This window comes from Oryctolagus cuniculus, chromosome 13, assembly GCF_964237555.1.
Source record: "Oryctolagus cuniculus chromosome 13, mOryCun1.1, whole genome shotgun sequence".
NCBI classification, from domain to species: Eukaryota; Metazoa; Chordata; class Mammalia; order Lagomorpha; family Leporidae; genus Oryctolagus; species Oryctolagus cuniculus.
This window is the reverse complement of record NC_091444.1, coordinates 13,434,214-13,451,716: the sequence shown is the minus strand read 5'-3', so window position 1 is coordinate 13,451,716 and position 17,503 is coordinate 13,434,214. Positions and strand designations below refer to the sequence as shown.

General features: G+C 37.9%; 1 protein-coding gene across 1 annotated transcript in view; it reads left to right on the top strand.

Moving 5' to 3' along the window:
- The window catches only part of ZBTB41 (zinc finger and BTB domain containing 41), a 49,551-nt gene that overhangs the window by 10,527 nt on the left and 21,521 nt on the right, over positions 1–17,503 (top strand). The window contains exons 4-6 of the mRNA XM_002717682.5: positions 403–472; positions 3,030–3,177; positions 11,754–11,883. Coding sequence (XP_002717728.1) covers positions 403–472; positions 3,030–3,177; positions 11,754–11,883 — 348 coding nt within the window. The remainder of the gene's footprint in view (positions 1–402; positions 473–3,029; positions 3,178–11,753; positions 11,884–17,503) is intronic.

Genomic DNA, 17,503 nt, shown 5'->3' with positions numbered 1-17,503 from the left:
GGTTTGAGAAATCTTGAAAATTTATTTCTTATATTCAGCCTTTTTTAATATATGCAAATGTTTGTGAAAGAAAATTTAGTGCAATGTTGCATATTCTAAAATTAAATTTACAGAAATCTGGACTAAAACTAATCAAGTGAATTACTTTGTAGATTATCTGTACATAACTAGGTTCCTAAATGCATTGAAAATATGACTAAACTTTCTTATTCATAAACTTAGATATAATTATTATAAATTTTTAAAATGATAATGGTACCTGTAGTCTTAAGGAACTCATGTGTGCCTGTCATTTTAAGAAAAGAACCAGTATCTGATTCTTATAATAACTATTCATATGGAATACCAAGTTAACTAATACAGTTGTTCCTGATCAATGTGGTTTTTTTTCCCCTTTGATAGATTTCATCCTGAAAATGCACAAGAATTTATTTCCATCAAGAAGACCAAGAGTGAAAGTTGGAAATGCGATGTAAGAGTTTTAAATTTGTGGTAGAAAACCAAAGTAAATGTAATGTTGCCTTTTGGGAAAGTAAAGTATAGGTTCTAAAGTGATAAACTTAGGACATATCACTGTTTTAAAATTTTCATTTACTTATTAAGACAGACAGAGAGGGATTTTTCCACTCTACTTCACTCCTCAAATGTTTTTTTTTTTTTAACTTTTATTTAGTAAGTATAATTTCCAAAGTACATTTTATGGATTACAATGGCTTTTTCCCCAGCATAAGTTCCCTCCCACTCACACCCCTCCCATCTCCTGCTCCTTCTCCCATTCCATTCACATCTTTTTATACAATGTTATCATGATTTTTATTTTTTTGGTTAGTTGAGCCTAAAATAGGGTAGTTTTTAGATGATGGGCCTGAGAAGTGGAAATCTTAGTTCTTTTGTGGAAATAAATATACCATGGATTTATAGTTGTGTTGGTAAACTGAATTTGCTGATCAGAGTGTAAAACTTTAGAATTTCCTCTCCATGTCTGATTGTTGATTGCTTTATGACAAAGCAGCTCAGAATTTAGTGGCTTTAAACAGCCTTTTTTTTTTTTTTCTGTCTCACCCTTTTGATGGGTCAAAACTCTGAATTTGAGTCAAAGCTTTGTTAGGTATTTCTGTTGTTCTACCTAGTGTAATTTGATGCCACTCTGTTCTCTGCTGGTGAATGATCTGGTCTGGTTTGGGGCCACTTCCCAGTGGCTGGCAAATTGGTATTAGCTGATGACTAGGATCTCAGCAGGGACTGTTGACCAAGAGCCTGAATTCTCCATTTTGAAGCTACTTATGCTTCCTTCTAGTATGGCAGATAGGTTCCATGGGTGAGTGAGCCAAGAAAGGCAAAGACTAGAAGGCTTTTTGTGGCCTAGCCCAGACGTCCTAGAATATCCCTTCTGCAACATCATATTGGTCAGAAAAATCATAAGCAGAACAGAATAAGGGGAGAGGATTAGACTTCTATTTTTCAGTGGGGGAATAGCAAAGAATTTGTGGACATCTTTATTCTACCATACACTTAAAGTATTTTTTTTTCAATATTTAGTGAATATTGTTTAAAGGGGCACCAACTATCACTTTCCTTTATTCCAAAGTTTCAGTTTATATAAACAGCAAAATTTTCACTCTTCTCTCATTTAAGCTTCTTGAAATTGAAGTTGATTATTAATTATTTGAATCCACATAAGGAGACATCTTGTTAAGTTTCACCATCCTCAGCTATAAATGATGACAATCTGATGTCTACCTCATGGGATGATTGTGAGAACCAAGTTAAAGAATCAAGGAATTCTGTAGTGTTGTTCCTGGTTTACAGTACAGGCTATATTGTTGTTGTTATAGTGGCCTCTTCCACTTTGTTGTAAAATCAAATGTAGGTAAAATTTCTTTAAAATTTGTTTCTTCCTTCTGACTGCTTTAAGAGATAAATTTTGTAATGGTTTTTCTGTGATTTCTTATTCATATTCCTAAGAAAATATATGGCAACAATAATGAAACTTTATATTACTGATACATAAATTATTTCAAGCAGATTTTGAAGCAGGCATTTTGTACGATGTTTTGAGATGCTGCTTGGGATGCCTGTATTCCATGTGGATGCCTGTATTCCATGTGGAACTTACGATTCTGATGTCTTGCCAGTGTGCATCCTGGAAGGCAGCAGGTAGTGAATGACTCAAGTACTTGGGTGCCTGCCACGCGTGTGTGAGACCTGGATTGGATTTCTGACTCTTGGCTTCAGCCTGTCCCAGCCCCAGCTGTTGCAAATGGGGATCTCTTTCTGTCTCTCTTAGTTTCACCTTTGAAATTTAAAAAATTAAATATACTTATGTATATATATGTATATGTTGCATGTATGTGTGTGTATATATATATATTATGTATATATATCTATATATATAAACATGGATACTAGAATTAAGATAGAAAGATTATTAAGTTGGCCTGTTAGAAATGTAAGGAGTTGGGGCTGCCATTGTGGTGCAGCAGGTTAAGCCATCACCTTTGATGCTAGCATTCCATATGAGTAGAGTCCTGGCTGCTCCACTTCTGATCCAGCTTCCTGCTAATGCACCTGGAAAAGCAGCAAAATATGGCCCAAGTGCTTGGGTCCCTAACACCCTTGTGGGAAACCCAGATGGAATTCCAGGCTGCTGGCTTCAGCCAGGCCTCATCCCTGCTGTTTGGCTATTTGGGGAATCAGATGGAAGATCTCATTGTCTCTGTCTCACCCTCTTTCTGTAACTCCACCTTTAAAATAGAAAAATCAGTCTTTAAAAAAAAAAAAAAAAAAAAGAAATGTAATGAGTTGAAAATCAGCTATCTTTAGTACTATTTTAAAATAATTCCTTAATATAATTCCTCCAGGATTTATTTTCTTGCCCAATTAGAATTCCAGTATACTTTGGGTAAATTTTCTGTTTGGTAATTATTTTTACTTACATTTTTGGGTTTTTTTTTGTTTTGTTTTGCTAATGAGCTTTTTATTTTAATACTTAATCCAGGTTCTCTTACTTTATATGCATTTTCATTTAGATTTGTAAGAAATCTTTTACTCGAAGACCACACTTGGAGGAACATATGATCCTGCATTCTCAAGATAAACCTTTTAAGTGTACATATTGTGAAGAACATTTCAAATCACGCTTTGCACGGTTGAAGCATCAAGAAAAGTTCCATCTGGGTAAGCAGCTTCCTTTTTCTTAAGTAGTCATGGGAATTTTTGATTATCACACCATGCTGCTACTGTTGAACTACTCTTTTTCTTTTAAAAGATTTCATTTTTTAGATTAGTTTTAGGTTCACAGCAAAAAATCCTGTACTACGCTCTCTGGCTCTGTACATGCATAGTGTGTTACCAACATCCTCCAGCAGAGTGGTACATTTATTATAGATGACCAGCCTATATTGACACATCATTAACACCCAAAGTCCTTAGTTTACATTAGGATTCACTCATGGTATTGTACATTCTTTGAGTTTGGAAAAATGTGTAATGACGGGTATCCACCATTATAGTATCATTCAGAGTATTTTTCACTGCCTTAAAAATTTACTGTGCTTCCTTGTTCGTTCCCCACCTCCACCCCTAACTCCATCCTCTGGTGGTTAGTAAATAATCTTTTTACTCTCTTGGTTTTGCCCTTTCCAGAATTTCAGATAATTGGAATCATTAATTATTTTTCAGATTGACTTCTTTCACTTGAAATATGCACTTAAGGTTCCTCCATGTCTTTTCATGTCATGCTATTATTTGTTTTTGGTGCTAAATAATATTTAATTGACTGGATAGATTAGTGTTTAACCATTCATCTCCTAAAGGACATCTTGCTTGCTTCCAGGTGTTGGCAATTATGATTAAAATTGCTGTAACATTTGTGTGCAGGATTTTATGTGCACATTAGTTTTCCTTTGTTTAGGTAACTGGGACTGTGAAGGCTTAATTGGATGGTAATTGGTTTGTATAAATCCACTGAACACTCTACCGAAGTGACTGTGACTGTACCATTTTGCATTCTCATCAGCAATGAAAGACAATTCTTGTCATTCTTTTGCCCTTGTCAGTATTTGGTGTTGTTGAACTGTGAATTTTGGCCATTGTAATAAATGTCTAACTATTCTCTTAATCTCTGACTTATCTTTATCTTAACAGTGTCTCTCAAAACAAATTTTAAATTTTAATATGTCTTGTCAGCTATTTCTTTCATATGTTTGCCTCCTTGACAAACACAAAAATCTAGATTTTTGCTCGCATTAACTTCTAAGAGTTTTATAGTTTTCCATTTTACGTTAAAGTCCATGGTCCATTTTGAGTGTATTTTTGCAAAGGATATAGGTCTAGGTTTAGGCTCAGTTGTCTTTTTGTTTGTTTTGCATTTGGTTGCCCGGTTGCCCCAGCACCATTTGTCGGAAAGACTTTCTTTGCTCCATTATGTTGCCTTCACTTTGTCAAAGATCAGTTAACCAAAAGACAGAAAAATAACAAAAACTGGCAGAGATGCTGAGAAAAGGTAGCTCTTTTATACACTGTTAGTAAGAATGTAAATTAGTGCAGTCATTATGAAAAACATTTGCTGTTATGATCCAACAGTCCCTCTGTTGGATGTATCCAAAAGAAATGAAATCAGTGTGTCAAAATGATAATATATTGGGGCTGGCACTGTGGCATAGTGGGTAAAGCCACACCTGCAGTACCAGCATACCATATGGGTACTGGTTCAAGTGCTAGCTGCTCCACTTCCGATCTAGCTTGCTGCTAATGTGCCTAGGAAAGCAGCAGGGGATGGTCCAAGTCCTTGGGCCCCTGAACCCATAAGGAGACCTGGAAGGTCACACACATGTCATGGAATATGAATCCATACTTACATACAGAGATGTATGTACATGTATGTACAATGGAATATTATTCAGTCATAAAAAGGAATGGAATTCTGTAGTGAACAGCAGCATGGATGGAAGTGGAAGACATTATGTTAAGTGAAAGAAGTCAGGCACAGGAAGACCAATACGTCACGTTCTCACCTATAAGTAGAATCCAAAAAGTTGATCGCACAGAAGTAGAAAGTAGAATAGTAGACACCAGAGCATGGGAGGGTGTGGGGAAGGGAGGCATGAAGAAAGGATGGTTTACAGTTACAGAGGTATAGTTGGATAGGAGGAATAATTTCTGATGTTCTAGAGAAAAGGGTAACTATGTTTGATAACAATTAGTTGTATATTTCAAGATAGCTAGTAATGAGAATTTTGAATATTCCCAGCACAAAGAAATGATAAATAATTGAGGTGATATGTATGCTTATTTTGTTGATCATTACACATTTATCAATATTGAACTACTACACTGTACTCCATTAATATGTACAATTATACATGGAAATTAATGAAAAATACATATTCAAAAACATAAGTTGACAATTATTGTAGCTTTATTTCTGGACTTTTTATTCTATTCCATTGATCTGTTTGTTCTGTCTGATTACTCTAACTTCATAGTAAATCTTGAAGTCAGATAGCATCAGTTCTCCAACTTTGTTCTCTTTCAATATTGTGTTGTGTTTTCTGAATATTTTGCCTTTCATATAAACTTTAAAATCAATATGTGGATCAGCAGAAGATAATTTTCTGGGGATTTGTTCTAGATTGCATTAAACCTATAGATGAATTTGGGAAGAACTAGCATCCTGATGACATTGATTCTTTCTATCCATGAACGTGAAATATCTCCTCATTTATTTAGTTCTTTGCTTTTTAAATAATTTCGTCATTTTCTTTATATTGAGCCTGTGCTTCTTTTGTTAGATTTCTACCTAAATATTTAATGTGCAGGAGTTACTGAGCCACACTTGGTGAACTTAGGTGTTTGGCTTAGGCAGATTAAGTCATATAGATTGGGAGAAGAACTATATATAATACATACTGCAAATTCTAGAGATGAACATTCTATTAATTTGATGACAAGTATGTCAGTTACCCACAGTTGATTTTTGGGTAGGCTTGAGAGTTTTTGATGGAGCATATTTGTTTTGGAAAAAAACTTCATTTTTCAGGAAATATAATAATCTTGGTATACTTGAAATTCAGTATTTCGTTTGAGTAATTCTCTCCCTATTGCTGCAGCTATGTTAGAGGCTTGTAGTCTGGCAAATTTATGAGAGTTAATCTCAATAATGAATTATTGTTATTTCAAGTAGAAGCCTTCTCCCTTTCCTGTGCAATGCGTTTATTAACCACTTTGGTAAAAATAAAAACTGCATGTTTATGGAATTTATAGATGCCATAAAACTAGCAGGGGTATTTAGTATTTAATATACCAGAAAATCAAAATGTAAAAAATAAAAGTGGCATACAGTAAGTCAAAACAGAATAGATTAAAATTAATTAAGAATAAATACAAGTTGCAAACCTAGCAGAATGATCCGATTTTTATTCATTGGGTCTTGAGGAACAATAAAATGGTAGAAAAACCAAATTCCTTATTGTACAGATGGGCTTAATAGCATGGGCTTTTTAAATTATATTTTTAAGTGTGTTTATTTAACTGAGAGCAGAAAGATGGAGAGAGAAACAGAGCTCCCATCCACTAGTTTATTCTCCAGGTACTTGCAAAGGCTGGGACTGAGCCAGGCTGAAGCTAAGAGTTAGGAATTCCATTTGGTTCTCTCACATAGTTGGTAGGTACCAAAATACTTATGTCATCACCTCCAGTTTCCCAGGATGCACAATGGCAGGAAGCTGGAATTGAGAGCAGAGCCAGTGCCTCAGCCCAGGCATTCTGATATGGGAGGGGGCTTTCCACCAGGAGCTTAACTGTCTGGTTGCCTGCCCAGGACAGAAGCAGAGGCTGTTTAGGCCCAGTATGAATGAATAATGTGATACCAACAAAAACCAATTTAGTTTCAGACTATATTAATACAGGTATGTCTTTCAGAATCAGACAAGGTAATAGTCTGATTTTGAATTGATCTGGAAAATTACATTTATTTCTGAATACCTCATTTAATATTTTTGTTTAAAGATTCATTTATTTATTTGAAAGTTGGAGTTACACAGAGAGAGGAGAGGCAGAGAGAGAGAGGTCTTCCATCTGCTGGTTCACTCCCCAGTTGGCTACAACAGCTGGAGCTATGCCAATCCAAAGCAAGGAGCCAGGACCTTCTTCTGGATCTCCCATGCAGGTGCAGGGGCCCAAGGACTTGGGCCATCTTCGACTGCTTTCCCAGGCGACAGCAGAGAGCTGAATCGGAAGTGGAGCAGCCAGGACTCAAACTGGTGCCCATATGGGATGCCAGCACTGCAGGCTGCGGCTTTACTCCCTATGCCACAGCGCCAGCCCCCCCATTTAATATTGATACTGAAAAATATATAAGAATGAATCATATAGAGTCTTAAATTTATGTCATGTGAAAAAGTTTGAAGGACCTTGAAATATTTTGTTTGGTAAAGGGAGATAAAGTAGCTGTTTTCAAACACTTCCAAGGCTCTATTGTGCAACAGGGGGATACTAAATCTTTCTTAATTCTGGTATAAAGGCTAATAAATGCTGGAAGCTTACTTATCTTTCAGGACTAACCCTAAGCTGTTCTTTTATGGAGCTTCATGTCAGCATTTATAAGAAACCATCATATAATAACAGATTTTACCAAAACTGTTGTTGGACACATGTTGATGACTGCATGTTGCATGTGAGGAAGTTCTTTAGACTTTAGTTCCAGGAAAAATAGTTTTTATTGGAGAATTTGTGGGCTTTTTCCCTTTTTTTTTTTTTTTCATTTGAAAGTCAGAGTTACACAGAGAGGAGGGAGGGAGGGAGGGAGAGAGAGAGAGAGAGAGAGAGAGAGATCTTCCTTCCATTCGCTGGTTCACTCCCCAGTTGGCCGCAACAGCTGGAGTTGCACCGATCTGAAGTCAGGAGCTAGGAGCCTCCTCCGGGTCTCTCACATGGGTGCAAGGGCCCAAGGAATTGGGCCATCTTCTACTGCTTTCCAAGGCCATAGCAGAGAGCTGGATTGGAAGTGGATCAGCCGAGTCTCAAACTGGTGCCCATATGGGATGCCGGCGCTTCAGGCCAGGACGTTAACCCATTGCACCACAGTGCCAGCCCTGGCTTTTTCCCTTTTGAAATGAAAACTGTAGATAATATTTGTGTCCTGTCTTGTGGAAACATCATAGCAAAGTATGATGTTTTTTTATTAACATACTTCCTTCTATGTCCTTTTTAAGTTTTAGAACTTACAAATTAAAATAACTTGTCTTGCACAGTATTTACTTTCCCATTAGTGAAAGTACACATATACTGAACTGTTGATCAGCTTAATGTTGTTGAAGAGGACATTCCTGAGAAGTGGTTGAACTAGAAGACTTTTATGACTTATTAAAAGATTATTCATTTTTCTATCATGCTCCAGTGTTCAGTAAGGAGAGGTGGTATGAATGGTGGTCCAGAATGTCAGGTGATAAAGCTTAGCTCACCTTTAGTTAACTAAAGCTTCCTGAGGAAAATACCCAAGGAATGTGATGTTCAGGGTCGTATATATTAACTGAAAATACCTAACATTGTGATACCTAACATCTGGGTTAGAATCTAGGGACACCATTCCTGCCAAAATAATTACAGTGCATTGGGTAATCAAACAAGTAAATAAATCATTACATTATAATGCTGAACCCACTCGACTATTTCACAAATGATTAGGTAATTTGTATAATTTTTAATGAGTTGATGTTTATTAGGTTGGATTGACAATTAGTAAAAGAAAAAGCATGAAGTGGAAATGGAAGTAGAAGACTTCATAGACAGGCTTGTTTTCTACATCTGATTAAATACCTGTTGTGTGATAAAGGATCAGCCTCACAGAGCTCCAGGTTCCTTGATGGTAGGGTAGAACAGGATTGTGAGGATTATGTGAGATTGTGTAAAAGTACCAGGTCTGGAGCCAGACATCATTTGCATTCCCCTTCTCTGAATATGTCATCATTTTTAGTATTATTATTTTTAATACCTTTAAGAAATACCATTTGTGAAATAAAATGGTGATTTTGCATTTTAGGCCAAATAGAATCAAATAGAATATTACAATAAATATTTTATAGTACTCAAACATACACATATATATAATATTCAAAGCAATATTTTAGTAATGATATTTAACAATATTTAATGATGTGATTTTTTTAAAAAAGATTGATTTGTTTATATTAAAGTCATAGTTATGGAGAGCGAGATCTTCCATCTGCTGGTTCTCTCCTCAAAAAGCCACAACTGCCGGGGCTGGGCCAGGTGGAAGCCAGGAACTTCTGAGTCTCCTGTGTAGGTATAGGGACCCAGGAACTTGGGCCGTCTTCCTCTGCTTTCTCAGGCATGTTAGCAGGGAGGTGAGGCTTGAACTGGCACCCTTGTGGGATGCCGGCACTGCAGACAGCGTCAACCTGCTACGCCACAGCACCAGAACCATGATGTCCTGTTTTTATATGAATTTATGTATTTCATTTCTTTTGCATTCCAGTTCATAAGCATCTGTTTCCTTGAATCTCTGTAAATGATTCACAAAATTGGTGTCCATTACAATACTTGGAGAGCTTATTAAAAAACAAATTGCTAGGCTGTACATTTGCCCCAGAGCTTAAGATACCTGCATCCCATATCTGAATACCTGGATTTAATTCGTGACCTGGAGAGGCAATAGTAGGCTCAAATAGTTGAGCTCTTATTACCCAAGTCAGAGATACCTTGATTGTGATCCTGGCCTCCAGCCTTGGCCTTGACCCAGCCTTGTCATTGTATGTATTTGGGGAGTGAACCAGCCGATGGGAACACTCTCTCTTTCTCTCTCTCTCTCCCTCTCTCCCTCTCTTCCTCTCTCCCTCCCTCCCTCCCTCCCTCCCTCCCTCCCTCCCTCCCTCTCTCCCTCTCTCTCTCTCTGATTCTTAAACAGATCAGAGAAAACAACAACAAAAATAGATTGCCATGTCCCATCCCTAGAATATGTGATTCAGGAAGCTTGAGGTATGTCTCCCAAATTTTCATTTCCAACAAATTCCCAGGTGATTTTGGTGCACTTGACTTAGATATCACAGTTTGAGGGCTACTGATTTAGGTCATTCAAAGTCATACTTGTACCACCTACTTTAGGATTATATGTTGTTAAGTCAGAAGGAAAGTTATATAAGTAGTACATTTAAGAGATCTTTTATATATCAGTATTTATAAATGTAAATGTTATAGATTGGCTTTAAAAAGTCATAAGTTATGATTCTAATCTACCTGGAGAGTTTCGTGAAGATTGGCTTTAGTGTGAATTCACAACTTAGCTTCATAAATAAAGGTTCAAAGAGCCTTTGCTGCATGTAAAACTGAATAGCCAATATAAGGAAGCACAATAGTTGTTAATTTCTGTGAAAAATTCTGATAAGTAGCAACGTGAAAGAGAATGCTCCATTTCTTTTATAGGAGTCCTCAGCTGTACATATAGTTATTAGTTTATAAAAAGTTTTATTAGTAAATATCTCACTCTTCACCTACACACATTTCCTGTTAACATGCTCATCTTGGCATTCTTACTGACTTCACCTGTTTATCGTCAATTCTGCAAATACTCCTTTTTGCAACTTCTTGGAGGCTTTTTTGATTGGGTTAAGATAGAAGGATTTCTCATGGTACTTAAAACAGTGATAGATAGGCGTTAAGAATAAATATTTGTTGAGTGAGTTAACAAATTGGTAAAAGATTCCTATCCCATGGAAATTGAAATCTTTGACATTTTAAATAAGAATATATTAAAGATACTTAATATGAAATGCGTTTAGAGATCCTCTGTTGAACTTTCCCCAAACCTACTGTAGTAAGCAGTTTTGCTTATGGATAGGTATATTTCTGAATTCCAGTATGCACATTTCTCATTGTCTTTTCATTGTGCTGTTATGATTAATTCTTTATTAGAAGTCCTTATGCAGTTTATTCTTCCAAATTCAGAGACATGTTCTTCCAAATAGACAGATTCCTGGAACTGCATGTACTGTGCTTCTTCCTTACACATCATTCATCTTCCTTGTAGTTTGCTATTCAGTTGAACTCTATCTTCTCTTCAGTTGCTTCTTTGGTAAAATCATGTTGAAATTCAGAATACTGCTCATGTCGATATTAGTATGAGACATCTGGGTTTAATTTTATAAGGTTAAGCAGAAGTATGGCTCAGTATTTTCAGTCTACTCAGAGTCACTAAAAATTTGTTGTAATTAGGGACAGAAATGTATTGCCAAACCATGAGTTCAATAGTAAGTCCTCTCTTTATTTTTCCAAAGTTTCTCATTACCTCATTTTCTCAGAAATTTAATATGTAGTGATTTCTACTTTGTTCCAGTATGATTTCAAACTAGAAATTGGCTGTTTAAATTAACTCAGGCATATAGTAAGTGCTGAGTAAGTTAATAAATTAATGTTATAAGCTCATTTTGGCAGTTTTATTTTCTTCAAAGTATGCAAATGATTATTATTAATTTATTAACACATTACTTTATTAACTTATTGAGCATTTATCTTGTGTATCAGATGCCAAGCCTTATATTTGCCTCTAGAGATACAGAAATGATTATAATCTGCCTTCTAGGAATAAATAGTCTGGAAGGGAAGAGGAAGCTATAAACAAATAATTATAGTGCCTTTTGATATATGAACTAATAGTATTAGGCATAAAATTATGACATACCTATAAATTTAATTTAGTAAATGTGTAAACTTTAACTGAACATTATTTTTTGTTTAAGGTCCTTTTCCATGTGATATATGTGGCCGCCAGTTTAATGACACTGGAAATTTGAAACGCCATATAGAATGTACTCATGGTGGAAAAAGAAAATGGACTTGCTTTATCTGTGGAAAATCAGTAAGAGAAAGGTAAAGAATCATCTGCCTACCCAGAAAAATCCCAATAGTGTTATGTAGAGGTAATTAGCAAATATAAGTTATAAGGGTTCAGTTAATGCAAGATACAAAATACCTGAATTATGCTTCAGTTTGAAATATAAGGAAAAAGGATTTATATTAAATATTCTAGAAAATAATATGGAGAAAGTATTTGTAGGTAACATACACATCATTTTATTTCTTTCTGAAATCCCACTAAAAATAAGTGAATTGGTTTTTGACTTTAAAGTGATACTCTCTTTTTGAAAGACAGCAAATAGAGACAGAGAGATCTTCCATACTTGAACCATCTTCCACTGCTTCCCAGGCACATTATCAGTTACCTGAATGAGAAGCAGAGTACCTGGGACTTGAACTGGTAGTCTGATAAGGGATTCGGGTGTCCCATGGCTTAACCCACTGTACCACCTGCCTCAACTTTTTGTTGTGTTGTTTTTTAAAGGCAGTGAAGACAAGGTGAGTAGAAAGGTGACAAGAATGACACAAGTTTGGAAGCTAAAATGCATATGGATGAGTTTTAACTGACTTATCAGATCTACAAAATACAATTGAAAGTGGCAGTGGTGAAAAAATGAGAATTCGGTTTACCTTGCAGAATCCATAAAAGGTCTGAGAACTGGCAGTATCAGATACTTCTGGATACTGGGGTGAAGGAAAGGCAGAACAAGGAGCTCTAGAGTAAAAGCTTACAGAGGTCGCCTCATTGGATTCCCTCCTGCCATCACACATGCCATTGCTTCTGCATACCTGCCCTTTCCTTCTCCCAACAGAAAGTTGGACTGGCATGTGCCGTGCTGTTACATGATCAAATGCATTGTGAATGCTGACAGCAGTGAGCCAGGCCTTATCCTGGCCAACATCTTGGCTTTTATATTTTACTCTTCCGGTAGCAGGTTAGAAGACTATTCCCTGAAAACAGTCTAAGGTCATATATATTCCATAACTAGTGACACACCCAGAACACCTACAGTAAAGCAGTCACCAAGAACCGTTTGTGTTCTTTGACCTTCCTGTCCATCCTTTAACCTGTTACTGTTAAACTCATGAGCCAGAGAGGCAAGGATTACAGGGCAGTGGAAAAACTTGGGGAAATAGATTCCAACACACACACACATACACACACTCTTCAAGGAAAATGAATATAAAGGAAGAAGAAAACAATAAGAAATAAACAATTACTATTTTTCCCAATTGAAGATACAGAATCCACTAAGCAAGAGAATCATTCAAATTAAAAAAAAAAAAAGAGCTCTCAGATACTGAAAGAATGAAGGCCAGAGTATAGACCTAGTTGAAGGACAAAACCAGAGCAAAAATATGCAGAAATGTAAAATAAAGATCAGAACATTAAAGGACTAGACCAGCATCTGAATAATACGTGTTTGAGAAAGAAAATACAGATAAAATGGAGGGGGAAAATTGTTGAAATAATTCAAGATTTTCAGAACTGAAGGACATGAGTTGCCAGTTGGAAATGACAGTTCAAGGGCTGGAGCTGTGGTGTAGCAATTTAAGTCTCTGCCTGTGAAGCTGGCATCTCGTATGGGTACCATTACAATTCAGGGCTGTTCTACTTCCCATCTAGATCCCTGCTAATGGGCCTGGGAAAGCAGAGGAAAAGGGCCAAATGCTTGGGCCCCTTCACCGACATGGGAGACCTGGAAGAAGCTCCTGGCTTCTGGCTTCAGTTTGGCCCAGCTCCAGCCTTTGTAGCCATTTGAGAGGTGAACTAGCGGATGGAAGATCTGTGTCTCTCTCTGTCTCTCTTTTTGTAACTCTGCCTTTCAAATAAAATAGATAATTTTTTAAAAAAGACAATTCATATGCTTAGATAAATTAGATGAAAAGAAACTTGTCCCAAGATATGTCAGTACATTTCAGTACATGGGACAAACATGTTTCTAGAGAGGGAAAAAGTCACATACGTTGAGTAGAATTATGTGTACCTTCTCTTTTATTTTTTTTTAAAGATTTATTTATTTATTTGAAAGTCAGAGTTACACAGAGAGAGGAGAGGCAGAGAGAGAGAGAGAGGTCTTCCATCCACTGGTTCACTCCCCAGTTGGCCGCAGTGGCCGGAGCTGCGTAGATCCGAAGCCAGGAGCCAGGAGCTTCCTCCAGGTCTCTCAGGCGGGTGTAGGGATCCAAGGACTTGGGCCGTCTTCTACTGCTTTCCCAGGCCATAGCAGATCGGAAGTGGAGCAGCTGGGTCTCGAATGGGCACCCACATGGGATGCTGGCGCTTCAGGCCAGGGCATCAACCCACTAAGCCACAGCGCTGGCCTATGTGTACCTTCTCAATAGTAGCACTAGATGCAGCAGTACCTTCGAAATTCTGAAAGAATATTCTCCACAATAGAATTCTGTTCTCAAATTAACACAATCAAGTATGAGGACAGAATAAAGCCGTTTTCTAAAAGATTTATTTATTTGGAAGGCAGAGTTACAGAGAGAGACAGAGAAATGAATCTTTTTCCGTTGGTTTACTCCTCAAATTGCCACAATGGCCAGTAGCCTGGAACTCCATCTGAATCTCCCACAGAGGTGGCAGGGTCCCAAGCTCTCGGGCCATCCTCCACTGCTTTCCCAGGTGCATTAGCAGGGAGCTGAATAGGAAGTGAAGCAGCCAGGATTTGAACCATGGCTGATATTGGATGCCGGTGTCACAGTAGGCAGCTTTATCCGCTACATCATGCCAGGCTCTAAAGCCATTTTCATGTTGTCAACAAATTACCCTTTAATGTAGTCTTTTTTTAATTAATTAATTAATTTATTTGAAAGGCAAAGTTGCAGAGAGGCAGAGACTGAGAGAGAGAGAGAGAAAGAGAGATCTTTCATCCTCTGATTCACTCCCCAGATGGCTGCAACAGCTGGAGCTACGGCAATCCAAAGCCAGGAGCTTCTTCTGGGTCTCCCATGTGGGTGCAAGGACCCAATCTTGGGCCATCTTCCACTGCTTTCCCAGGCCACAGCAGAGAGCTAGACTGGAAGTGGAGCAGCTGGGACTCAAACCGGTGCCTATATAGGATGCCAGCATGCCACAGCGCCGGCCCCTAATCTAGTCTTAGTCATGAAGTTACTGAACCAAAAGGAGAATAAAGCCATAAAGAGAAGATGGGCTACAGGAAATAGTTCTAACATGGGAGAGAAGAAAGCCAATTCATTATAGGATGGTGAGAGTCGGTCCCAAATTGTCAGATGTGCAGCATAAGGAGTGTGTAGTCCACACTGGTAGTAGTGTGACCCAGTGCATATCCGGTGAACAGAATGCTGTAGTGAATCTGCCTTCTTATCTGTACTCTCCCTGTTTAGGAAGTGTGTGCTAGTGAGGTTCCTACTTGTTCTACTCTTCTGGTTGACTGAACTGATGATACTCATTTCATTTTACAAAAATGTTCTTTCTTGAGCCATCTATGAGAATTAGGGCTATGTCATATTAAGTAAGCTTACTCACTTTGACTGTACTTCTGTCAGTCTACTATACCTCTGTCGGTTGCTCCCACTGGGAGAACCCAGTGGTTTCTGGTATTAATGCATAACTTTACCCATTGGCTTGTCAAAAAAGTCTCTTGTTAACTCTTAGGCAGCTGCAGCTTGATATTGATCTAGCAACGGTGTTTATATTATCTTCTAGGCTCTTTTATTTGTGGTGCTATTGTTAGGTTTATGCTTGCTTCTCAGCCTTTCAAAACATCCAAAACATTGTTTTTATTTATGTCTATGTATCTGCATATATGAAACAAAAGGAAATGCTTGGCCGGCGCCGGCAACACCGGGTTCTAGTCCCAGTTGGGGCGCTGGATTCTGTCCCAGTTGCCCCTCTTCCAGGCCAGCTCTCTGCTGTGGCCCGGGAGTGCAGTGGAGGATGGCCCAAGTCCTTGGGCCCTGCACCCCATGGGAGACCAGGATAAGCACCTGGCTCCTGCCTTCGGATCAGCGCGGTGCGGCGGCCATTGGAGGGTGAACCAACGGCAAAGGAAGACCTTTCTCTCTGTCTCTCTCTCTCACTGTCCACTCTGCCTGTCAAAAAAAAAAAGGAAATGTTTAACATAAACATACTTTGGAGAAGAAGTGAGGAGGATGAAATTAGGAAAGAGCCAGCATATAGATGTAGTTTAGATACAGTAATGTGGGGCCAACACTGTGGTATAGAAGGTTTAGCCTCTGTCTGCAGTGCTGGCATCCCGTATGGGTGTTAGTTCAATTCCCGGCTGCTCCACTTCCCATTCAGCTCCCTGCTAATGTGCCTGGGAAAGCAGCGGAAGATGGCCTGCATACTTGGTCCCTTATACCCAAATACGAGACCTGGAAGAAGGTCCTGGCTCTGGCCTAGTCCAACTCCAGCCTTTGCAGCCCTTTGTGGAGTAACCAGCAGATGGAAGACCTCTCTCCCTGCTTCTCTTTCTGTATCTCTGCCTTTCAAATAAATAAGTCCTTAAAAAAGATACGTTTATGTTCTCATTCTTAACCTGCACTTAAATGATTAATACTATTATTTAAGCAGTGTGTACTATCAATTTTATATATTCCAGTATATAAAATTTTCATAATAAAAATTATGAATGCCATTCCCATAAAATAACAGATACATACAATAATAGGATAGGAAAATCAGTATGCCATATTTATGTGAAAATGTATTATCAGATTGACAAAGATTTATATGCATTATAATCTAATTTTCCCCTTGTGTAACAAGAAGAAACAAAGAAATATAACTTTGTATCTTTTTACTGTGATAGGAGTCTAAGAGTATTTTTCCCCAAAACTGAGTTGCCTACAAAGTGTTACCTGTTCTTGATTGGTGGGCCTATGGAAGAGCACCATCTACTGACAAAGCCTTTAATTTTATTATGTATGGGAGTGAAATAAACACTAAGTAGTAGTGACAGCCAAAAGCCTGCAGAGGTCACTTGCTCTTAGTTTTACTTCCTTTTTCCTTAAAATAACATCTTTACCCAGCACTTTTAGATAATGTGGAAAAATTCTGAATTTTAGAATATAGGAACTGCTGGTGATGTACTTGGAGCAGCGATGTTCATACAATAACCCTTGCAGAGTCGCAGGGGCTGGAAGACTAGAATAGCAACTATTACATCCTTTATATAGGTTGTCTTTTATTTTTCTTTACTTTTTTTTTTTTAATATTTATTTGAAAAACAATATGATAGAGATCTTCCATCTGGTGGTTCACTCCCATAATGGCCACAACAGCGCTGAGCCAGGCTAAAGCCAGGAGCCAGGAATTTCTCCTGGGTTTCCCACGTGGGTGGCAGGTGCCCCGGTACTTAGACCATCATCTGCGCCTTCCGAGTCACATTAGCAGTGAATGAAGTGGAGAGCTGGGACTCTAACCACCATTCTGATATTACATCCTGGAATCACAAATGGTGTTTTAAACCTCTGCATCAGAATGCTGGCCCCAGGTTGCTTTTTCCTATCAGCTTCAGGAAATGGGACATACCTGTAATGTTTTATTTGTCTTAAAACATTATTATTATTATTATTTATTCATTTGAAAGATAGAAAGAGCTGCCATCCACTGTTTCAGTACCCAGATGCCTTCAGGGGCTGGTGCTGGGCCAAACTG